Source organism: Eucyclogobius newberryi, unplaced genomic scaffold (genome assembly GCF_026437365.1).
Source record: "Eucyclogobius newberryi isolate DKJ021-1_F unplaced genomic scaffold, fEucNew1.0.hap1 SCAF_1, whole genome shotgun sequence".
Lineage (NCBI taxonomy): Eukaryota > Metazoa > Chordata > Actinopteri > Gobiiformes > Gobiidae > Eucyclogobius > Eucyclogobius newberryi.
Genome location: NW_027315723.1, coordinates 15,460,368 through 15,486,187, shown reverse-complemented (window position 1 = coordinate 15,486,187; position 25,820 = coordinate 15,460,368). Strand labels below are relative to the sequence as shown.

The 25,820-nt window shown below is 41.2% G+C and overlaps 1 protein-coding gene across 1 annotated transcript in view; it reads left to right on the top strand.

The window, feature by feature from the left end:
* Positions 1–25,820, top strand: part of LOC140348433 (growth hormone receptor-like) — a 39,843-nt gene that overhangs the window by 1,732 nt on the left and 12,291 nt on the right. The window contains exons 2-3 of the mRNA XM_072434399.1: positions 9,733–9,830; positions 23,689–23,827. Coding sequence (XP_072290500.1) covers positions 9,740–9,830; positions 23,689–23,827 — 230 coding nt within the window. The 5' untranslated portion in view covers positions 9,733–9,739. The remainder of the gene's footprint in view (positions 1–9,732; positions 9,831–23,688; positions 23,828–25,820) is intronic.

Sequence of the window (25,820 nt, the reverse complement as noted above, 5' to 3'; positions counted from 1 at the left end):
AAAAATAAAAAAAGCATAATACGTCTCCTTTAAATGTTCCAAACGTCTTGTTTATATTCAGGAAATTATGATTATGATCAAAATAAAATGTCATAAACAATTATGGCCATTCTGTGCGTGTGGTATCAATAAAGTAGACCTTACTTAACATTATTAACCCGTCCAAAGTAAATTAATTCATATTTTGATCATGGTGTTGTTGTGAAGGCTGCATTTATCCGACTCTGTGGTGAGTTCGAATTGACGTCATGTGTGGGAATTTTGAGTGCTGTCCTGAGGCTGTGTTTTCTCACTCTCTGTGACATCGCTGTCTTCACTCTTTAGTAAACAAGCACAGAAAATAAATCACAGACAGTTATATAAGACGGCAAATCGAAAATTCCCCATTATGTGGACAAATAAAGGCTATCTTATCGTAAATCATAAACGCGCCTGTTGCATATGTGATATAATGTCCCTGTGTCTTTTGTGGGTATTATTCGGTGTAAAAGCTGCTAAGCCTGTAGTTTAGGCCTTTACAAACATGTTCTGATACTCATTATGTTCCTGGAGAGGCTTAAAATGGCACCAGAGAACTGAAGTGGTTTCAAAGTGTATGTTGCAATGGCAATACAAATGATATGTTTTTGTTCAGCTCTCCTCATTCATTAAATTGTAATTATTTATTTATTTATTTTTGATCAACCATTTAAATAGTGATTTTGGTTTGATTTACTTTAAAATGTTTAGAGAGAAATGTCTCAATTTATTGAAGAGAAAATAAAAATCTCTGTATATACATATTCTGTATGCTAACAATAATCCTATTATTTCACTACTATTCGATTTACTCCCTTTTATCACAAGTTCACTTCCGATTACTCCTACTCATTAGAACTACACCACTAATACCGCAACTAATACTACTCCTGCAGTGTGAATATATTACTATTACTTTTATTTATTCTACTTCAACTTACTGCTGCTGCTCCTGCTACTTACTTCTCTTGATTCTACTATTTCTCCTTTTACTAATAGTTGTACTTCTTCCAGTCTTGGGCAGTTTGTTTTGTTAGCGGTAGATATGTAGTCGGGGACTCTGTGAACCGGTCAAAGGAGAGTTTCTTAAGGAGTGGTCACATGTTCCAAGCATGAGCCATTCATTCATATACAGTATGTTCACTACGTTTACACGCTAGCCTGAGCTCACCTGCACCTGCTATAATCATAATTATAATTGAAATGGGATTAATTGCACTGCCCTTTATCATATAATATATAAGTCATATTGTGAACAGGATGATGTTTAAAATAATTGTAAGTGGCAATTAGGCAAAAGTGAAAATATCCTGGTTTTGTCTTACACAGTAGTCCTGCTATAGTTTAGTCCTGGTGTAGATCTGTTTTGGTCCGGTATACAGTAGTCTAGTTATAGTCCTGGTTTAGTTCTTGAAACCTTTACAACGATCGTATTTATTCCACTGAGTTTGTTGACGTCAGAGTATTTTCTCTTCTATGAATTTTGTGAAACCCTGGAGTTCCAGGGATAATTCACAATTGCTCCTTTGTCTAGTCAGGCTTTAATCCAGGCTTAGATCTGGTATAGTCCTCATCTTAGACATGGTTTAGTTAGTGTAGATGTAGATTTAGTCATGGGGTTCAGTCAAATGTCACATTTTCCACTATATAAGCACTATTTTCTGGACTTTTGCCCAGTTGCAGTACTAGTAGCAGCACTAGTAGTAGTAGTCTAGAGTTGTTCTGTTGTCTGGACCTTAACGCTCCACAGAATATGGATCTGATAAGGTTTATCTGAAGGAAGTCTGCTGCTACATTCCTCTGAAATGGACCAGGCTGCGATGAAGCTTCTGTTTTTAAGTGATATCTTGAGGATGGTGGCCTATTCAAAAGATATTTATATATATTTTGCTTCGAATTGTATGTTATGGGTGCATGGTGGCAGAGCAGGTACTCTAGCATCCCATGATGGGTTCGATTCCCAGGTCAGATCAACATCAAATGTCCTTCCTGTGTTACTGCATGTTCTCTCCACGTACACAAAAAAATTGGGGAGAATGGCAAATGTAAATTGCCCCTAGTGAATTAATGTGAGAGTGAATGGTTTGTCTATATCTCTGTGTTAAAGGTTGAATGGACGATTTTTTGGGCCCAAATTTTAGTCTTATTTCCTCGTGGCGTGGACTGCCGATTAGTCCTGCCACGTATCAATCATAAAACACACCTACTGCTCACCTGCAGCTGCGTCCCCCGAGAGCAGCACGTTTCCGTGTGTCTAAGCACATTGATCTATCATAATATAGTTCCCTCAGTGTACGGGACAAAAATTAGGACGGAGAAAGACTGTTCGAGCTGATTCATAAGAGACAGAAATCTACGGGAGACGAGAGATGCGACGCGATCTGTCGCGCTAATAAACAAACGCACATGTGTGTTGTATCAGTCCGCATGGGGGAGTGCGCATGCTCACTTCCTCCTGCTTTCTCAAATCGCCAAAAAATCGTCCATTGCGCCTTTAACCTTGAGATGAGCTGGCCCCTGTCCAGGGTGTACCCTGCCCAAGGCCCAAAGTCACTGGGATAGGCTCCAGTCACCTGCGACCTCTAATGGGAGCCAGCAATAGAGAATGTAAATTAAATGTTGAATAGAGGATTTTTATCCGATTTGAGAACTCAAGCGACTGTCCCTTTTTTGTTTTTGTTTTTAAATGAGCGTGCGCACACTCATTCCCCCTCCTGTTCTTTCCAAGAGGCCACCTACCATCAAATCTCGTGCACGAGCACACAACAGCTCAGCTGCTACAAGTGTGTTTGTTTATTAGTGCAACCCCATCGCATCTCTTATCTCCGCAGATTTTCGTCCAGCTCGAACAGTCTTTCTCTGTCGTCCCTCAGTCATTTTTGTACTTCGCAGTTCGAAGCGCGGAGCTACATGAAAGGAACTCGCTGCTAGCTTCGCTTAACACACACCGCCATATCGACCACGCATGCGCAGCCAGAGGAACATAATGATATCCTGGGAACGAGCCAGAACGAGGCTGCAAGGAATGATTGACATGTGGGGGAACCACTCGGCTGTCCACGCCACGAGGAAATTAGACTCTGATTGGTTGCAAAAATCCTGCAATGTAAAAACGAATCTGTCCCCACTTGCACTTATAAGACCTACTGACATGTAGCATTTATTTATTTGAATTAAGACGAATATTGATCAATCAATAATTGTAGTGGCCAGCGGCCCTGTGCCACCAGCTACTAGGCTAACAGATTGTGAGATGTTTAGACACGTGGATAAAGAGCCGAATAATCCTGTGTTCGGTGAAGAATCCTTTTATTAGCACCTGTTGCCATTTTCATTGCCATATTAAACACGGTCAAAAACTGCCTCCAACGTCGCCCAGAGGCCAGGAGAATAAGGCCTTAAATAGGAACACCTGCCCACACCCAGACAAGACCCAACAAGCTACAGCGCCACACAGTGGCTGGTGGTGCAAACATGTACAAGGCCTTAATATGGCTCCTACAATAATGAATCAATGTAAGATAAGATAAGATGAGATATTTCTTTATTGTCCACACATGGGGAAATTTCGTTGTTGCAACGCAGGTAGATACAGAATAAAAGGACAGATAACTTATAGGAAGTTTAAAAAACACTCTTAATAGAAGAACTCTTATGAACAAAAACTCTTATAAACAAAAATCCTATAGACAGAACCTCTCATTTCTTAATAAGGAATGGAGGGGGAAAATAAATAAAGATAAAATAAACATCAGTTATATGTGTCTCCAACAGCATTAACTATGTGTAAATATGTTAAATATGTGTGGTATTCCGAGGGTCGTTTAGCTTAGCCTTTCTTGTCCATAATGGTAAAACCATCCAACCATCCACCTCAACAACTCCACCTGGGCGTTGGCTCAGGACCAGCTAAATGTAAGGCAAGTAGGTTAGTTGCTGATGGGCAGAGACTTGATTCCATAAGTTAAGTGGACATTAAAGTTGGAATAAGCACAGTTCATGTCAGTCACAAAATCCAGAAATCAAATGATTGGACTGGAACAGTGTTAAAGAAAGGTCCGGCAAAGCAAGGCAAAGCAAGGCAAAGCAAGGCAAAGCAAGGCAAAGCAAAGCAAGGCAAAGCAAAGCAAGGCAAAGCAAAGCAAGGCAAAGCAAAGCAAGGCAAGGCAAAGCAAGGCAAAGCAAAGCAAAGCAAGGCAAAGCAAGGCAAAGCAAAGCAAAGCAAAGCAAAGCAAAGCAAAGCAAAGCAAAGCAAAGCAAAGCAAAGCAAGGCAAGGCAAAGCAAGGCAAAGCAAGGCAAAGCAAAGCAAAGCAAAGCAAGGCAAAGCAAAGCAAAGCAAAGCAAAGCAAGGCAAGGCAAAGTAAAGCAAAGTAAAGCAAGGCAAGGCAAAGCAAAGTAAAGCAAGGCAAAGCAAAGCAAGGGAAAGCAAAGCAAAGCAAAGCAAGGCAAGGCAAGGCAAAGTAAAGTAAAGCAAAGTAAAGCAAGGCAAAGCAAAGCAAAGCAAAGCAAAGCAAGGCAAGGCAAAGTAAAGCAAAGTAAAGCAAGGCAAAGCAAAGCAAAGCAAAGCAAAGCAAGGCAAGGCAAAGTAAAGCAAAGTAAAGCAAGGCAAGGCAAAGCAAAGCAAAGCAAAGCAAGGCAAGGCAAAGTAAAGCAAAGTAAAGCAAGGCAAGGCAAGGCAAGGCAAGGCAAAGCAAGGCAAGGCAAAGTAAGCAAAATAAAGCAAGGCAAGGCAAAGCAAGGCAAAGCAAGGCAAAGCAAGGCAAAGCAAGGCAAGGCAAGGCAAAGCAAGGCAAAGCAAAGCAAGGCAAAGCAAGGCAAGGCAAAGCAAAGCAAGGCAAGGCAAAGCAAAGCAAGGCAAAGCAAAGCAAAGCAAAGTAAAGCAAAGCAAAGCAAAGTAAAGCAAGGCAAAGCAAAGCAAGGCAAGGCAAAGCAAAGCAAAGCAAAGCAAAGCAAGGCAAAGCAAAGCAAAGTAAAGCAAGGCAAAGCAAAGCAAGGCAAGGCAAAGCAAGGCAAAGCAAGGCAAGGCAAAGCAAGGCAAAGCAAAGCAAAGCAAAGCAAGGCAAAGCAAGGCAAAGCAAAGCAAGGCAAAGCAAAGTAAAGCAAAGCAAGGCAAAGCAAGGCAAAGCAAAGTAAAGCAAAGCAAGGCAAAGCAAGGCAAAGCAAAGCAAAGTAAAGCAAGGCAAAGTGGCGACAGTGCACACTAGCTCCATGGCTCAGATGTGTAGTTGTAGCTGGACAAGTGCAGCCATAACTTGGCCCTAAACAAGCACTGTACGCAGTCTATCCTATCTAATGCAATAGTTGCGTCAACACGCATATGGTAAGTGAGACCACCCCGGATACTGCTACTGGAGCAGCTCCTACCCCTCAGCTTGAGCCGCTTCAAGGAGACCAAGTACAGCACCGATCATTGGCGCCAATATGCTGTGACCTCATGCTCCCTCTCCATTGTATACATTTTTTCTTTTTATAAAATTATTGATTTGGCCGGCAGGCTTTCTTAGAAATTGGTATGAGACTGGGGAAGAACATCGCTGCAAACTGTCAAACCAGATTAGAACTCAGAATGCTGCTCACATGGAGCGCATATGTGCAATCCACTTGGCCACCAAGTGAGACAGCACAAATCTTATCCTATATTCATCATATTGTTTCTGATGCAGTGAAATACAACCAGGGCTTTCCCAAAAGGCCCATTTGGCATTGCATCACTCTCATCCTCCGATCTTCTGATTGGACGCCTGGCCATCTGTCAATCAATATTTATTAATACAATTCTATCGTTAAGTGTGTCTATGGCCTCATGCCGCGGGGAACATCTCTGTGCTCCCACTGAGCTCAGGCCTCAACTGTCAATGAGGATTTGATACAGACCAGTGAGTCTGATGGGTCTAAACGGGTCCTGGTTTTGTCCTAACTGGTTTAGTCCTGGTTTTACCCACTTCAATCTTACATATTTATGTTTTCACGCTGTTGTAATGCCTGGGTTTATTTATTCTCTTATAATCCCCTCTGAATCTTGGGTTGGTCTTGATTTATTTCAAGTTTTAGTTCCTGATTTACTCCTTGTTTCCTCTTGGTTAGGTCATTTTAAGTCGTAGTTTATTAGTTTAGTCCTGGTTTTGTAAAGTACCACTATTTTCATACAATCTTCTTTAGATCCCTGTTATGCAATAATCACTTATCTGCGATGCCATAAACCCTTGTCCAATCACAGACTCACAATTCTTTATTTATTTATGACTCTTCTTGGTGTGGATGATACTAAAGAATATCTTGACACTGTTTTATGATCCAAAGACCTCACGCAAATATCATAAAAACTAGATAAATGTTTGTACGTTAGCAAAATGTTATCAGAACCAATTGGAGCTTAATTATATTGTAAACCGTTTACAAGCAGTCATTTAGCTTTTATTTTAAGCCAGAGAACACAAAGTATTTATTTTAATGTAGTTTAGTTAATTTAAACAGGATAGAAAACCTGGATATCTTCTGTGCAGTTTTGAAAGGACACATGTTATTTGTCTTGCTAATGGACTTTAAACAAGCTCTTAAGTATCTCTGCTTTAGCATCTCATGTTTTAAAACTTATTTGTAAGACCTCCATGTACAGGTAGCAGAGGTAAGTAAAATTGGGAGGACAAACACTAGCATGCTAGTTATAATGAACACAAATTTTATTCTGACAGGATTCATGAAACATATATCAACTTTAGTCATTGTTTTATGACTCGAGTCATTAAGACCTGGTTTAGACCTGGTTTGAAGCCTGTAATGGCTCCTTTATAGTCAGACTCAGTTGGCCTCTCCAGGCAAGAAACATGACATGGATAAAATGGTTGCCAGCTTGTGACCAGTGTGAATGTATACTGATGAGGACTCAAGACAAGGGTTCAAACAAGACAAGTAATGAATCAGGATAAAACAGAACTGAATCAGGAATAAAGCAGGATTATGGACTGGAGGACTAAATAATTCCAGAGTTCGCACTTCCAGTGTCCTTGAGCAAGACACTTGCTTTTGAACTTGGAGGGGATGTGTCTATATGAGAAAAGAGGGTCAGATGTGTGAGATCTGAATGTTTACTCAATGTTTATATGTAAGTTTAACCTTTTAAAGAGCATTTCACTCTGAGCACAAATGTTTTTAATCCTTTTGAGATCAAAGCAGGATTATCAGTGTAGTGGTTATCTGTTCATTTTCTGTAGGGTTCAGACTAAGCCTCTATAAGCTACATGGAGACAATGACTTTCTCTCAGGCTTATGTAAGGCCTATATGAATCCATTAATCACAAATTCCCCCTTCGTATTGATCAATCATGATCATTTATTAGTTATAATTTAGTGGGATTTAATTTAAAAATGGCTTTCTGCATTCATTTCCTACAAAATCAAATCTCGAACTCAAAAGTTCGAACTCTGTTCCAAACCATAGGCGCTTACTGACAGGAGTGGCTACAGACCTCTTATTGTTGACAAATTAGAGATGACCAAATCCCAATCTTGTTACCGATACTTACTGCTACTACTAACACAACTATTACAAATAATATGACTATGCAACTACTTTTATTTCTTCTCCTACTATTTCTATCCTACTACTTCCAATTCTATTGCTACAACTTGCCTACTGGTACTACCTCTCCTACAACTGCAACTATTACTACCACACTACTACTACTACTACTTCTACTACTACTTCTACTACTACTTATACTTCAGCAGCAGTTAAGAGGCTGAAGCTGTGGCAGACAGTGATAGGAACATGTGGAGATAAAGCTTTTATCAAAGTTCAGTGGAAGAGACATCAAAACCCCCTCACCTCTTGTGTGTGTGTGTGTGTGTGTGTTTGTGAGTGTATGTGTGTGTGTGTGTTTGTATGTGTGTGTTTGTGTGTATGTGTGTGTGTTTGTGTGTTTGTGAGTGTATGTGTGTGTGTGTGTGTTTGTGAGTGTATGTGTGTGTGTGTATGTGTGTGTGTGTGTGTGTATGTATGTGTGTATGTATGTGTGCGTGTATGTGTGTGTGTGTGTGTGTGTGCATGTGTGTGTGCATGTGTGTGTGTGTGTGTGTGCGTGTATGTGTGCGTGTGTGTGTGCGTGTATGTGTGCGTGTGTGTGTGTGTGCGTGTGTGTGTGTGTGCATGTATGTGTGCGTGTGTGTGTGTGTGTGTGTGTGTGCGTGTATGTGTGCGTGTGTGTGTGTGTGTGTGTGTGTGTGCATGTGTGTGTGCATGTGTGTGTGTGTGTGTGTGCGTGTGTGTGTGTGTGCGTGTGTGTGTGTGTGCGTGTATGTGTGCGTGTGTGTGTGTGTGTGTGTGTGCGTGTATGTGTGCGTGTGTGTGTGTGTGTGTGCGTGTGTGCGTGTGTCTGGACAATTAGAGACATGACGCCAGTATGTCTTTTAGTTTTCCATATTAATCCACATTTTTTTGGCGTGTTAGGTGATCTTGCTGCTTTGGTTTCTTGTTAATCCTATTACATTAATCAGATTATCGCCAGGTCGTCTCTACTGAGCATGTGCAGAACAGGAGGCTGGATTTGTGCAGGGGATACTGAGACGTTTGGACATGATTTTTTCTATCTGTTCACGACATTTTAAACAAAACAATGTTGTTAAATGTCTATTTCCAACCCATCCCTAAATGGGCATTAAAGTTTATCCGAAATTTGAACTAATGTGGTGTGGCATAAAAACACCAATTAATCAACTTAACGAGTCTGAAATACACCTCGATCAGGACAATTCAAGAACAAAACCAGATCCAAGACAAATTTAAATCTGGATTTAATTTGGGTCAAACTGGCCTTAAATCATATATTATGTTCATTATATTATTGAAGCCTTTCAATTCAATCTCCAAACTGCAATTTAATTTACATTCATTGATTTTTAAATGTTCTTTGGGCATGTAAACAATCTGAATTGACTTTACGCAACAGTTCAAACATTTACGTCCACATTCCAAAAACATGTAAAATATTTTCAGCTAAATATTTCTGTGCAATTCCCTTAGATTTAACTTTAAAACTATGCAAATTATGATATCTTTAATCTATTTATATACTTTTTCAGCTGTGACGGAAGTCTGAAGGCAGTAATCATTTGGATGATTGAAAATCAAGCAGTGACCTATACATACATTATTTAAAATAATTGCACATTTGCATGCACACAGCAGGCAGGAGGAACATTTGTATTTAATTTAAAAAAAAGAACTGTGAAAGGTTTGGCAGTGGAGGTGAGGAGGCGACTGACAGATGTGTGCACGTGTGTCACTCTGTACGAGAGAAGCAGATAGAAGAGACTTAACCACTAAGAAGCTCCTATTTTACATCTGTAACAAAGAAATATGACTTCATAGTGAGAGTGTGATTCGTGTTTTGCCTTTAAAAAGCCCCAGATGTAACCAGTGCTCACATGATGGAAATATATAATGAAGGTTTTCCAGATTGGAACTATCTCAAGCATAACCTCTGTTCTTAGAAAGAAAGAAAGAAAGACAGAAAGTTTTAGAAATGAGACCTCAGGAAAGGAGAGGGGGAGAAAGAGAGAGGAAAAGAGGAGAGGGAGGGGAAGAAGGAGATAAAAGAAGGGCCATGTGATCGTCTCATGATCAGAGCTGTGCCAAAACAAACCGCCTTCACACAGATCGGGGATAAAAACTAGTCTGAGGCCGAGGACAAGACTCAAAGTGTGTTCTCTTTCAGGGCGGTCATGTTGTGGGTCCTGCTCGTCCTGATGAGTTCTATTGACGCCAGCCGGACCGTGGCCTGGGACGACGCCAAGAGACAAGAGCTCTTTCACGGTGAGTGTACCAGATACCCTCCCATCCTCCTGTGAGAAATGAATATAATGAACAAGAAAATCTGCAATGGCTGAAGCCATTGCTTGAGTGTCTGCGTCTCTCCCTCTCCCTCTCTCTCCCTCTCTCTCCCTCTCTCTCTCTCTCGCTCGACTGGCTCCGTCCCAAAATTCTAAAGAATAAAGCCTAAAGAATAAAGTCTACCTCTCTCCCCAAAAGTCTAAAGAATTCCGCAGACACTCAATGCCCAAATTCATTTAAATGGGGAAAACAAATACTTTTGAAAATTCGACAATTCTGCAAAAAGTACAAGTTGTTCAAATGTCAAAAGTAATAGGACACGTACTACTGCGAAAGCGATCGTAATGAGGTATAACATGTTGAAATCGGTTGAAGTGTTAAAGGTGCCATAACATGCTTTTTTTCACGTTTCGTAGTCTATCCTAAGTGTATAATTGATAATAATAAGGGTTGTGCAACACCCTTAACATAATAGTTAAGAAATATCACCCAGACCTTGGACCCCCTCACCAACCCGGAAATGCAGACGGCTTGGTTTGATATTCGCCCCCACCCTTGCGAAGAGCGATCTGGCTCCCCCGCCCACCCGTGACGTAGGCCCCACAGCTGTGTGCTGTAAGCTCCGCGGAGCAGCGCGGAGTGAGTGAGAAAGTCAATAAATGAATAAAAACGTGTTGATTCTACAGCGTGCGCAGAACAGATATATCTATATCTATATCTGAATATCTTATCTTATATATATATATCTTATCTTATATATATATATATATAAATAAAAGTCTTATGTCCATTGCGCTCTTATTTCCTGGTTTCTCGGTATCGGATAGAACTTCTCTCCGTTTATTTTCCCGGTTGCAGCATCAACTGCCACATAAACCTTCACCATTGTGATAATAGTAAAGAGTGCGATATCATTAATGAAGTTTTGGGCCTCTTTGAGCAGTGTTTCCTCGTAAATCGAAGCAGAAAAACTCCGGGGCTTGAATGGGAGACACGAGCAGCGCGGAGCCGGGGGGAAGGGGGCGGGAGGCGGCAGGCGGGAGGGGAGGGGAGGGGGGTGGAGAGGGGGGATGGTGACGCGTGCTTGCCCTTATGACGCGGTCTTGCCCCACCTCCCGTCAGTTTGGAGATTCGAGGAAAGGAGATAGTCTGTAATATAGCTAAACACTGCGAGAATCAATCAAAAAAACACTCTGGGTACATATATGAAGCACCATTAGCAATGTAAGAAGGTTAAAAGCTCTGAAAAGTCGATTTTGCATATTATGGGACCTTTAAGGAGTTGAAACTGGCTAAATGGAAAATCATGGAAAATATGATAATAAAAAATATGTGTGCTGTCCTTGAGGGTTTATGACAAACTAGTTTCAATCTTAGGATCTGGCCACCCAAAGTTAGGAGCTCATTCTCCTTTCTAATTGGATGATCGGTTTGTGAATGTGTATTTGCAGTAGGAGGAGCTCTGACCTGGGATGGATCTGGGCCATGTTAATCTTACTGTAGACCTGGTTTTGTTATTCCTAGTTTATACAAGCCCTGCTTAGTCTAAGGTCCAGATTTATTCCTGGCTTGGTCCTAGTTGAGTTCTTAATTTAGTCCGAATTTAGATCTACTCAGTCCATCTTAGACTTTATTTGTCCCGGTCCTAGTTTAATTGCGGAGAACAGTCGTCTTACCCGGAGATCGTCACGTTATCCCGGCGGACATCCTAAGATTTTTATAAGAGATCTTCTACTGAGAGTGTTTTTCAAACTTCCTATAAGTTATTTGTTCTTTTCTTCTGTATCTACCTCTGTATCTACTGCGTTGCATCAATGGAATTTCCCCATGTGGGACAATAAAGGATTATCTTATCTTATCTTATCTTATACTGGTTTAATCATAGGTTACTCTCGTTTACTGTCCCAGTGGTCAAGTCCTGGTTCAGTCATGGTTTAGAGCTGTTTCAGTGTTGCTTAGACTTTCTTGATTCTGCTCCGAGTTTAATACTAATTTAGTTGTAGTTTACTCTTATTTAGTCCTGATTTAATTGTTCTGGTCTAGTCTAGTCCTGGTTCAGTCCTGGTTTAGTTCCAGACCCTCCCCCATTCTCCTACTGTAGCGCTAAAAGTTTGACTGTGCTCAGATTTGCCCAGACTATGAAGAATGCATCTTATTTAAAAAAAAAAAAAAAAAAACTGATATTGATATTTGCTGAACTCTGGATCAGATGCACAGGAAATGTAACTATGTGAAGGAGAGAGTGGAGACTACAGACTGAGCCAGGACTAAACCAGGACTAAACCAGGACTAAACCAGGACTAAACCAGGACTGAGCCAGGACTAAACCAGGACTAAACCAGGACTAAACCAGGACTGAGCCAGGACTAAACCAGGACTGAGCCAGGACTAAACCAGGACTAAACCAGGACTAAACCAGGACTAAACCAGGACTGAGCCAGGACTAAACCAGGACTGAACCAGGACTTGACCACTGGGACAGTACTAAACCAGGACTAAACCAGGACTAAACCAGGACTAAACCAGGACTGAGCCAGGACTAAACCAGGACTAAACCAGGACTGAGCCAGGACTAAACCAGGACTAAACCAGGACTGAGCAGGACTGAGCCAGGACTTAGCCAGGACTAAACCAGGACTAAACCAGGACTGAGCAGGACTAAACCAGGACTGAGCCAGGACTAAACCAGGACTAAACCAGGACTGAGCCAGGACTAAACCAGGACTAAACCAGGACTGAGCAGGACTAAACCAGGACTGAGCCAGGACTAAACAAGGACTAAACCAGGACTGAGCAGGACTAAACCAGGACTGAGCCAGGACTAAACCAGGACTGAGCCAGGACTAAATCAGGACTAAACCAGGACTGAGCCAGGACTAAATCGGGACTAAATCAGGGTTTAACTGGAATTAAACAAAGTGTGTAAATTAAGGCAAAATTTGATCTAAATCAGAACTATACTTAAACTAGGGCTGAACCAGCCCAGCCTATGAAGGGGCTAAAACAGGATTCTAGATTCAGTCAAATGAAATATGAACCAGGACTACATTTTGAGAGTCCCTCTGGTAAATACACCATGATAAATTGATTTATATTTAACAGTTATAGATTTCTTACCTAAGATTTCCTTCCTTCCATTGAAACAATGCAGATCATTTAATATGTCATTATTTAGTTGTCAAAATGAGACATTTTGTCAAGGGTGACGTTGAAAAATATTGTTAAGTTGTCCAACAATATGTTTTTTGTTTGTGACCTCATGGTCACAAGCATCTGCATCCACGCTCAAACCTGTAATATCGTTGTACAAGCAGCAATCAAGGTGTTTGATAGAACCTCTGAGGCGGCACCATGTGATGTCATCCAAAACACAACCTTTTTACATTTGAGAATTTTGGAAATTTTAGCACATTGAAACTGTTTTTTAAATGTTTACATAATCACACTGTTTTCTGGTTTGGCCGTGAGACGTCAAGGGTCACTCAGACCAAACACCAGAGCCTCTGTGAGGGGGACTGTGTGGTTCCAAACACCAGAGCCTCTGTGAGTGGGGACTGTGTGGTTCCAAACACCAGAGCCTCTGTGAGGGGTACTGTGTGGTTCCAAACACCAGAGCCTCTGTGAGTGGGACTATGTGGTTCCAAACACCAGAGCCTCTGTGAGGGGGGACTGTGTGGTTCCAAACACCAGAGCCTCTGTGAGTGGGGACTGTGTGGTTCCAAACACCAGAGCCTCTGTGAGTGGGGACTGTGTGGTTCCAAACACCAGAGCCTCTGTGAGGGGGGACTGTGTGGTTCCAAACACCAGAGCCTCTGTGAGTGGGGACTGTGTGGTTCCAAACACCAGAGCCTCTGTGAGTGGGGACTGTGTGGTTCCAAACACCAGAGCCTCTGTGAGTGGGGACTGTGTGGTTCCAAACACCAGAGTCTCTGTGAGTGGGGACTGTGTGGTTCCAAACACCAGAGCCTCTGTGAGGGGGACTGTGTGGTTCCAAACACCAGAGCCTCTGTGAGTGGGGACTGTGTGGTTCCAAACACCAGGGCCTCTGTGAGTGGGGACTGTGTGGTTTCAAACACCAGAGCCTCTATGAGTGGGGACTGTGTGGTTCCAAACACCAGAGCCTCTGTGAGGGGGGACTGTGTGGTTCCAAACACCAGAGCCTCTATGAGTGGGGACTGTGTGGTTCCAAACACCAGAGCCTCTGTGAGGGGGGACTGTGTGGAACTCACTCCCCACTCATTTCAAACTGCAGACTGACACGAGCACCTTTATTAGGTGAAATCAGGACAGAACTGTGCACATGGGGATGTATCAAATGAAATGTAAATTTTGTATTGTGTTAATTATAAAAGCCTCCTATGGACAGGTCTTGAAAATTAGCATATTTTGCTCTAACTTGTCCAATGCTATAATACATTTTTTCTTTTTTTTTTATCTAAGTAACAAGGTCAATTTTCCTGCTACATTTATCCAACCACAACAAATACTACAGAGATCAAATCAAATCAAATCAATTTATTTTTGTAAGGCCCAAAATCACAACAACAGTCGCCTCTGAGGGCCACAGGGAGAAATGAATCAACAATGTCTGTGGTGGCGAGGGACGATGTCCCAGGGTCCTCTGTCCTTAGACTCTCCTTCTCGGCCAGGAAAAACTACAAAAAAACCTCTTTGGGAAAAAAGCGTAGAAACCTGGAGGAGTTCCAGTGAAGGAGAGATCCGACTCTCACAGACGGACAGACGGACACGAGGAGACTGGAGCTGGATCCACTCTTCAGGCAGATGAGGGACCGACTGAGGCGAACTGGACCCACTCTTCAGGCAGATGAGGGACCGTCTGAGTCGAGCTGGACCCACTCTTCAGGCAGAAGAGGGACCGTCGGAGGCGAGCTGGGCCCACTCTTCAGGCAGATGAGGGACCGTCGGAGTCGAGCTGGACCCACTCTTCAGGCAGATGAGGGACCGTCGGAGGCAAGCTGGACCCACTCTTCAGGCAGATGAGGGACCGTCGGAGTCGAGCTGGACCCACTCCTCAGGCAGATGAGGGACCGTCCACACAGGGCAGGGACCACTTCACCAGGGGAGGGGCATCTGGGTCCACAGGTCCTCAGGAGTGAGAGAAAGAAAAGAAGGCGGTGAACAGTTTGCAAGTGGAATCAAAAAATAAATATTGTTTGATAGCATAAGTAGTCAGAAGAAGAAGAGGATAGTGCTCAAGCTGTCATACTTCCCCCAGCATAGTTACTCCTAGGGCAGCGTAGCTAAAGCTGTGGGTTTATGTTTCTGTTCCTAACTACTCTGACCATGGACTTAAATGAAGAGACTGTGTCAGCATATTTAACATGGGTCGGGAGCTGATTCCATAACACAGGAGCTTGGTAGCTAAACACTCTACCTCCTACAGTACTTTTAGAGACTCTTGGGACCACCAGAAGGCCGGCATTCTGAGAGCGAAGAGCTCTGTTTGGATGATATGGTTCTATAGCATCTTTGAGGTAGGATGGGGCCATGTCATTTATGGCTTTGTAGGTCAAGAGTAGAATTTTAAATTTGATTCTAAACTCGACAGGAGCCAGTGAAGAGACTTCAGCACTGGCGTAATGTGCTCTCTTCTTTTTGTTCCTGTTAGTAATCTTGCCGCTGCATTTTGAACCAGTTGAAAGCTTTTTATGGAGCTTTTAGGACACGCTGCAAGCAGGGAGTTACAGTAGTCTAATCTAGTCGTTACAAATGCATGGATAAGTTTTTCGGCATCACTTTTAGGCAGAATTCTTCTGATTTTGGCTATGTTGCGCAAATGGAAATAGGCTGTTTTACAAGCTTGATTTATATGAGCTTTAAATGAGAGCTCCTGGTCAAATAAGACTCCAAGGTTTCTTACAGTAGAACTAGAGGCTACACTGACATTGTCCAGCGTAACTATCTGCTCAGATAGACCGTCTCGTAGATGCTTAGGGCCAAGCACAATGACCTCGGTTTTTTCAGGGTTAAGAAGCAGGTAGTTTAGTGTCATCCAGGTTTTTATCTCCTTCACACAAGTACTAAGTCTGTCTACTTGATCGCTCTGATCAGGTTTCATTGATAAATACAGCTGAGTGTCGTCTGCATAGCAGTGGAAGTTAATGTCATGCTTTCTGATAATGTTGCCTAATGGTAGCATATAAAGAGTAAACAGAATTGGACCGAGTACCGAACCCTGTGGCACACCGTAAATTACTTTAGAGCTTGGTGAGGAGCTCTGGTTTACATTAACAAATTGGAACCTATCAGATAGATAGGATTTAAACCAGCTGAGGGCTGTTCCTCCAACACCTACATCACATTCTAACCTCTGCAGTAGAATGTTGTGGTCAATGGTGTCAAACGCTGCGCTGAGGTCCAACAGGACCAGGACTGAGACCAGTCCATCGTCAGCGGCTAATAACAAATCATTTGTGACTTTAACTAGTGCAGTTTCAGTGCTGTGGTGGGCTCTGAACCCTGACTGGAAAACTTCAAATAAGTTATTGTCCTGCAGGTGGCGACAAAGCTGTTTTACTACAACTTTTTCAAGGATTTTAGAGACGAAGGGAAGATTTGAAATAGGTCTGTAGTTTACCAATAGGTCGGGATCTAGATTAGGCTTTTTCAGAAGAGGTTTAATGACTGCATGTTTGAAGGACTGTGGAACATAGCCACTTTCGAGTGAAGTATTTATTATATTAAGAATAGGGTCTATAATCAGGGGGAGAATGTCTTTGAGGAGTCTGCTTGGAATGGGGTCTAGGACACAAGTTAAGCTTTTAGAGGACATAATGGCTGAAGTTATCTCTGCTTGATCAACAACTGTGAACCTTTCTAGGTTTACAGGTGGATTTATATGGGACGTTAGATTTACAGCTTGGGCTAGTTCAGGGCTAATAGCGGGGGTAATTTCATCTAATTTATCTCTGATTGTTTTTATTTTATTGTTAAAAAATAGGAGGAAATCATCAGAGCTGAGTGTAGCTGGGATTGAGGGCTCTACTGCACTGTGACAGTTTGTTAGCCTAGCTACAGTGCTGAAAAGGAATTTAGTGTTACTTTTGTTGACTTCTATTAGATTTGAATAATATCTGGTTTGGGCCTTACGCAGAGCCTGCTTATAGGACAGCAGGCAACTTTTCCATGCTTTTAGGGATTCTTCGGTGTGAGAGCGACGAAATAATCCCTCTAACTTTCTAACTCTTTGTTTATGTGAACGCAGTTCTTGGTTGTACCATGGGGAGGCGCGCTTTGGCCTAATGACCTTCTGTTTTAACGGCGCTACAACGTCAAGAGCAGACTTCAGAGAATTCATGGTCAAGTCGACACATTGATCACTTAAACTGGGACTAAAGCTGTTCTCAGCAGGATCACATGACATGTCACTGAATATTGGCTCTATTATTTCTTTGAATTTTGAGATAGATTTTTCAGATATTGTCCTTTTCATTATAACTTTATTTTGTGGGACTGGATGATCTTTAAGAATAAACTGAAAGGTAATTAGGAAATGATCTGACAATATAGGGTTTTGAGGGAGGACAATGAGGTCACTAATCTCTGTTCCATACGTTAGGACAAGATCCACAGTGTTCTTGTGAGTGTGAGTCGGTTTATTTACATTCTGAGTGAAACCAATGCTGTCTAACAAGGCGCTGAAGGCATTACTGAGAGCGTCATCACTCATGTTCACGTGGATATTAAAGTCTCCAACTATAACTATTTTATCCCAGGCTAACACTAAGTTTGATATAAAGTCAGAAAACTCTGAGTAGGGACCAGGAGGTCGGTAGATAACTATGAACAAAACTCCTTTTTGGTTTTTCATATTTGGACATGTGATCGACAGCATAAGGCTTTCAAATGAGTGAAATGCATTGTTAGTTTTAGGGCTCATGAGTAGGCTTGAGTGTGAGATCACTGCCACACCACCACCTCGGCCTGTGCTCCTGGCAGTCTGAAAGTTAAGGTGGGGTGGACTCATTTAGTCTGACGTAGTCGTCTTGTTGAAGCCACGTTTCAGTTAGAGCTAGAAGATCTATATTATAGTCACTAATTAATTCATTAACTAAGAGCGATTTGGAGGAAATTGCTCTAATGTTTAGCAGTCCACATTTTACATGTTTATTCATTTGTGTATTTGTGTCATTTGTGATTGTTATTTTCCTTAAGTTATTTGGTCTGACGCCTGAAATATTTTTTCTGAGATGTGACTTTTTGGCATTATTTGTACGAGGAACACGAGGGACACACACAGTCTCTATCTGTGTGGAGATATACAAGGATGGTAGGGCATCTGACACATAAATAATTGTTATGTCTTTTTAAGGTTAATAAGGCTATAAAATGCTTCAACAAAAAAATATAAGCGGCATTGAAAACATTGGAGCTTTCAGGACACAAATGATTGATTTGCAGTTGTTTCATGAATCCTCTTTATGTGGGCATCTTCTCTGAGCCTCAGAAATACCTCCATTTGAATTGATCCTGGATTCACAGGTAAAACTCTGGATTTCTCCTGTGCAAATTTGAAGCTCATAAACCATCACCAGACCTTCTGTGGTTAAACTGTGTTCACAACAAATACATTGCTCTATTAGCATTCACATTGCCTAAGGGCTTCATTTATTTATTTTGTCATTGTTCATTCCCACTGCTGACAGCAGAGGATGCTCCAATGTCTAAATCCTTCTGACCAGCCAAGACCACACGCTTTGAAAATAATTTACGTTTTGGTCTGGAATCCAACCCAGTTGCTCCAATTTCCAAAGTGAGTGATTGACAAGCGGATTAACCAATCAAACAAACAAACGCATTGTCCGTTCGTGTCTAAACAAACATGGTGGATTACGAGGAAAGAAAAAAAATAACACAAACTGAGAAACGTTGCCGACTTCTGCTGAGTCAACAAGCGACGCACTAAACTCTGTCAATCTGAGGAAAATGAAGTTATATATTTTTGTTCTGAATGTTCTGAAAATATTTGAGCATTTGTCTTCTGCATTTGAGGGACACGTGACACAAATTAGCGGCGGTGGTTGTACCTGAGAGTTTTTTTGACAGCCCCTGTAGTCTGATTCCAGACCCTTCTGCATTTGAACAGAATGTAGGAGGGACTGGCTGGTCAGGCAATAAAAACATCATTGGAAACTGAAGTTTTTGAAGTGTGTTGTCCAAACATAGACAGTTAAAATGATACATTTTAAATACTTATCACAAGGTGACCAAAAACATGTTGAAAAGCCAAAAGATCATGTCCACTTTAAATGTTGTTATTTTCAATATTGTCTGTTTACGCCAATTTAATTTGAATCACCATGATGACATCATGTCACTTTCCTCTTTCCTTTCACAGTTCTCTCGCTGCCGTTCATGATTATAGCCTTTTCACTGAACACATAGTTTGGTGTAATTTCACTGGTTGTTTTCTCAAAGTGGAGGATTAGAGGCGACCTGCGGTGCCTTTTCAGCTCCTTATCACAAACAGCGGGCAGTTCAGCATGCTGCCAAAGATTATAGTCCATAACAAACAGGAAAGAACAATGTATAAAGCAGGGCTATTCAATTCCATTTCCAATCCCCATTTTCCATGGGGCCACACTTTTTGTAGGGCCATTGTCTGAGGGCCGGACTACAAAATAGCACCACAATTTTATTATTTGTATCCAATATCCACAAACAACCCACACTGGTACTATTCAAAAGAAATCTATTGTGTCACTGAGGTAAAATATATCAACGTTGATCCGTCACATAAAAACAAGACTAAAGCAGGACTAAGAAAAGATCAACCAAGTGTCAATCATAAACAGGCGTGAACTGGAGCAGATCCTAGCAGCAGATCTAGATCTAGACCTTGTCCTGTGACTAAACATATTGTAAGTCACATCAGGCTTAAACAACATCTTGAAGAGGACTAGAGCACAGAATCTGAACCAGAACTATAAGGTCTTTAATATAAATGACAATAACATCTGATATTAACTGATGTTAGAAGCATAGTACAGCAGGATACTGAACAGAGTTAGTGCACAGCTGAAGGACAAAGCCATGTTTTACCATGAGGGGCTGTGCCATCTTGCTAATTCTGCCATCTCTGCTGCTGTTCACATTAGGCCAGAGAAGATGCGTTCGCCAGGCTTCATTGCAATACAGACCGTAATGCTTAGTGGGCCGGATTATGCCCGCTGGCTGCCAGTTGAATAGCCCTGGAATACTGTAACCTCAAACTGTAGTACGTGGGTTCCTTAAATGTGGTGACGTCCTTTGCCGTTCTTATATTTGTTCCATTTAGATTTAGACCTGGTTTTGATCTGGTGGTGCTCAGAGAGACAAACACACTTCTATGGTGGTGCTTAGTGTAAAAAGTTAGAACCACTGCAATAGACTTGACTAGACTAATAAACTTTCACCCAGGTCCAGTTTGAGAAAATGTCCACAAGGCAAAGTCAGGAAGTTCACAGCTTTTTTTAATGAAATATATTAGTCTTATAATAGGCGATGTTATTTTTAATTTAATTTGCCAATTGATTATATTTTATATCAAATAGTCTAATGATGGCTTTAAAATAAAATGAAATGTTGTATTGCTCATTTCCAACCTGATGGTATAATATAAAGCTGTCATGAGATGCTTTTGTGCTGGTCAGAACATCACACACTGGATTTCCTCTGTGCAGAACAATGCAGAGATGTGACCGTTACATTCCTCTTATGCTAATAATTCTAAAGTTTCGTGTCAGAGGTTCAGGTCTGGATCCAGACCAGAGTCTATTAGTGAGCTGGTAACTATACCAAAGGTTTGTGAAGCCAGGTTGATGCTTAATTGCCGTATTTCCAACTTCTGAAAATGCCATGCAATCAAAAACTCTTCACTCACATATTTAAAGAACATACAAAACAAAACAATACTTAATACATCAATTGTAGTAAACATTAGCTGAACCATAAACCATAAAAATCACAATAAAATAACCATGTATTTTGAGCAAATGTGTCTTTATTATTTATTTCCATGTGGTCTTATTGTTGTGATGAAGAGCAAGACAATTCAAACTATTCAGGAAAAGCCCAATTGTCCTTATTATTGGAGTGGTCTTGATATGTCGCTGAACTAGTAATAAATCACATGGATTACTAGGAAAAATACCATAATTTTGTGCTGAAAATTACATTCAATTACATTGTCAACATTTTTTTGTTTAAATTATCGCTGTGGAATCAGTATTAAATGTTTGTATTGTGCCAACACCAGTAGCCACAGCTGCCCGGGGCAGACCGATGGAAATCACTCACTCATCACATTCATACTTAGGCACGGTGGGTGAAGAGTCTCGCCCAAGGACAACAACAATAGCAGTTTGTTGGAGAATTGAATGGCAGACCTTTGGGTTGGTGGTCAAACGCTCTAACCACTGGGCCACTGCTCTACAATCCATACAGTTATTTCAACAAAAGCACATTACCGTGTTTTTACAATCATTAATTTCCTGAACCGTGAAATGAGATGACCCACTGTTTTCAATATCGACATGTCTCTGCTGCATCACATCAAACCGGGTTTGGATCTGGTTTAGTCCTGGATGAGTCCGGACACAGTACTTAACCTTGTCCTAGTTTTTAGATTTTGTCCTGGCTTAGTTCTAGCTTTGTTGTAGATTATTCTTGATTTATCTCTGGTTTAGACCTGCTTTAGGGCTGGTTTAGTCCTAGTTTATTCTTGAGTTAATATAGGTTTAATCCTGGTTTGTTCCTGAATTTGTTTTTAGCCCTGATTTATTATTATGCTTGATTTAACTCTGGTTTTGTTCTGATTTAGTCCCAGCTTAGTCTTAGTTTATTCTTTAGTTAACCCTGCTTCAGTCCTGGTTTAGTTTTTCAGTCTTCAGTCATAGTTCAGCCCTGCTTTACTTTTCTTGTTCTAAGGCTGCTTTTGTGCACAAACCCATAAATGTCATGAGACCCTTTAATGAAACTGCAGCAGACACATGGGACATTGATCTGCCCCTACTGTGTACTTTGTGTGTACATTTTGTGTACTTCTGTTATACTTGTGTAATGTTGATGTGAATGGGTGCTATTGTCTCCAGGGGTAATGCTCTTCTCTATTAGAGCTTCAGGTCATGTTCGTTCGTACGTACGTAAAGTTTTAGTTTCTGACACTATGGAAGACATGGCTATGTGAAAATCTGCTTGAGAAGAATGTGAAATAGTTTATGTGTTATTGGTACAGGTTCAGTCCTGAGGCCTGTTGCAGAAAATGGGCTTGAAAGAAAAGAGAGAAGAGAAAAAAATCAAACAAAAGAGCAGATCCAGAGATAAAATAACGTGTGTTATAATGTGTATTTAATTTTGTATCACTTTTTTAAGAGATAATAAAAAAACAATACAAAAAAGGGCATCTTATCAAAGGAATGGTTAAGGCGGTGGCGTAAGGGCAGGGCAATCAGCGATTGGCCAATAAAATCTAAAATGACCGTGTGTCACAACTATATGAATTGTATAGTTTCCTCATATTTTAGTGGCCTCTAGAGGCCGCTGAGCATTACTGCACAGGAAGCATGGTTCTTATTTTGCTGCAGCTGCTCAGTCTGTGGTCGTGTTCAGAAGCTCGTTCATGCTCCGCTCTCCAACATGAGCTTTTAGAACAGTGGTTCTTAACCTGGGTTCGACCTGGGGTTCGGTGAGTCAATCTCAGGGGTTCGGCGAAGGTCAAGACACACATCCGACTCATATGATTCGTGATGACACTTCCCGCTTGGCCTGTCTGTGCTGCAGGGAATTTGGTGCGCTCAGTTGTCCTGATGGTACGTCCTGTGATTTATTTCTTAATATTTTAGACTGAATCAAAGCCCACCTTTCTGGGCAAAGTCTTTGCACCGGTCTGGCCCCAAAAGGGCCAAAAAGACTAGGACCCCCAGAGACTGAATCGATGCCCTTATATCTGGGCTAAGACAGGGCACCAGCCTGGCTAAAAGGAATAGGGAACAGGCCCCAGAGTTTACCCTGAATCAAAGCCCTCCTTTTAGGGCTTTTAGGGTCTTGGCACCAGCCTGGCCCCAAAAGAGCCAAATGCTCAGCCTCTGGGGCCATTTCCCTTGTCCTTTTCTATAACTACTATACTATATTATAATATCTTTGCGAGCAATCCTTTTCGAGGATGCGGGACATAAAAATTAAGAAAAGGAACACACTTTGTTGCGAATATGACTTGAGAGTTGCACTTCTGAACTGGTCTCTGAAAGGCAACATTAAATTATTCATTATCATGTTTTGGTTTTTGTGTGAAAATCATGTTTTGATGATTTTGTTCTTTGAACACAGTGATGTTGATGCACGGTTCATTTTGTGCTCCTATAAAATATACACCTATGTTTTGAATTTGAATAAAAAAATAAATAAAAATTCCAATTAAGAACGTGAATGCGCTTATGAAACTGTTTCAGAACCAGAGCAGACAGCAGCTTCTTTTAGAGCTCTGCACATGCTCTGAGGACCACACAGCCTCAAACCCATGGATCTGAGCTCAAACCACGCTGAATAAACCTGTGTGAGAATCAAGTCTGTGTTTGTAGCTCAGGCTCTGTTTACGTTCAAATGATTCGATTTTCCGCTTGTTCCTGTTGTTGTGATGTTCAAATATTTGTCACGACGTCATGCCTTTTCCCCAAGAGCCTGTCTAGATTTATATTTAGTAGAACTCAAATCAGAGTGATACACATGTCAGTCTGGCAGAGCCAGAATACTGAGTATATACTTGTCTAATACATCTCAAAGTGGCTACAAAGATGTTGAATGACATGTTTGATTAAACTTTATGCTTTAATCTGTTTTCTAGATGATGCCTCAATGTCCACGCGGCCGCTCATTTACTACTGCAGATCCAGGAACATGGAAGACTTCAGCTGCTACTGGCACCCACTGGAGAATGTGTCTGATACTGAGGATTTCACCTATGTACTCACATACACCAAAGAGTACGTATACTACTACTACTACTACTACTACTACTACTACAACTGTACTTTCAAACTACTACTACTACTACTACTACTACTACTACTACTACTACTACTACTACTACTACTACTACTACTACTTTTTTTGCCAATACTAATATCCAAACTTTTTACTTCATTACCTTAGTGCTTTTACACTAATATATAGCAACTTAATATGAAAGTATCTCGAAGTATTCAGAATACTGTTCTCTATGTAACAGAAAATTACAAAAATAAATGTTATTGCAGGTATTCAGTGTTCTGTAACTAAATACATTTTCAAAGTATTCTTCCCTACACATCCAATGAGATATTTCTTACTGTTACACTAATATAAATAGTAATAAGTAAAGTTGTATTGATGTTCACAAATTACCTTTTCCCTTTTGTGAAATTACAACAAAATAGATTATATAAAAATATATGTGAGTTAGAGAGGAGTGAAATACAAAGCAACAGTTAAAGGCGTAATGGACGATTTTTCGCAGATTTGAGAACTCAAGTGGAAGTGCGCATGTGCACTCGCCCCGTGTGGAAGAGAAAAGCCTTGTTGCTACGACGGCTTGCATCCCATCTCTCGTCTCCGTAGATTTCCGTCTCTTCTGAGCAGCTTGAACAGTCTTCCTCTGTCTTCATTTTGTCCCGTACACTGAGGGAACTATATTATGATAGATCCATACGCTTAGACACAAGGAAACGTGCTGCTCTCCTGGGGACGAGCCACACGCGGCTGCAGGTGAGCGGTAGGTGCGTTTTATGATTGATACGTGGCAGGACTAATCGGCAGTCCACGCCACGAGGAAATGAAACTCAGATTTGGCGCCAAAAAATTGTCCAATACACCTTTAAGTATTGATTTTTTTGTATTTTTTGTTATCCATTTAACTTTCTATAATATAATTTCCCCCAGAATTAGCAGAATTTGTTACTTTGAAACACAACGGTGAAAGAGAAAACATTATTTTATGGACATTTCTTTTTTGACGACTTTGTACGTCGAGTGCTCCTTTAGTCCAGGTTTAGTCCTGTTTCAGTCCTTGTTCAGTTGTTTTTCGGCCATAGTTTAGTCCTGGTGTGGATCTGGTTGAATCCCTGTTAAAGGGAGTTTAGTCTTGATTCAGTTCTACTTTAGTCGTGGTTTTCACTCCCTCGTCAGGCTTCCTCAGTTCTGCTCTTATCCTTTCTAACCCTCTCCTCTGCTACACAGTAAGGGCCTGTTTTGTTTCGGTTTAGTTTTGCTTAAGTCCTGATTTAGTCTTGTTTTTTAGTCCTGGCTCAGTCCTGGTCTAATCCTCTCCAAGCGTGCTAAACAACCAAACTCAAACTCAGTCTGTCCCCCAAAACAAAAATCAAATCCAGTCTAAAAGTCTTAAATAACCGAATGGTTGTGAACTCCGGCTGAGGGACATTAAGGGACGTCTAGTAAATTAGTATTAGCACCAAAACTTTACAGCTATAATTGCTAACAAAAATGGCAATCGTCATCAAAGCTAACCAGACTTTTGGCAAACATAAGTAAGCGAGAGCGTGTTTACTTTGAGAATACGATTTTCAGACATGATGAACTGCATTGCTCACTTATTTGTGCTCGGCAATGCAAACACACACATTGAATCCATGGTAGTTTTTACTTTAATTTCAATCCAATGGATCCAAACAAAACCACATTCCGGTATATGCTAATGTGCAAAGGAGGGACCATAATCTTCTCTGACGATCTAAAACATCCAAAACCATGTCTAATATGTCTGGTTCTTATCTAGCACATTTGAATGCCTCTCCTAGTCTGTGCCAAGTCTTTATTGGACTTTAAAAAAATTGTTTGAATTGGACTAGGACTTGGACTTATCTGGTTTTCCTGTCTTTCATGTAAATGTAGTGACTGTAAGAACCAGGTTTAGTCCTAATTCACTCCTGGTCTAGTTCTGTTCTAACCTTTTCCACTCTTCACAGCAAGGGCCCGCTTTAG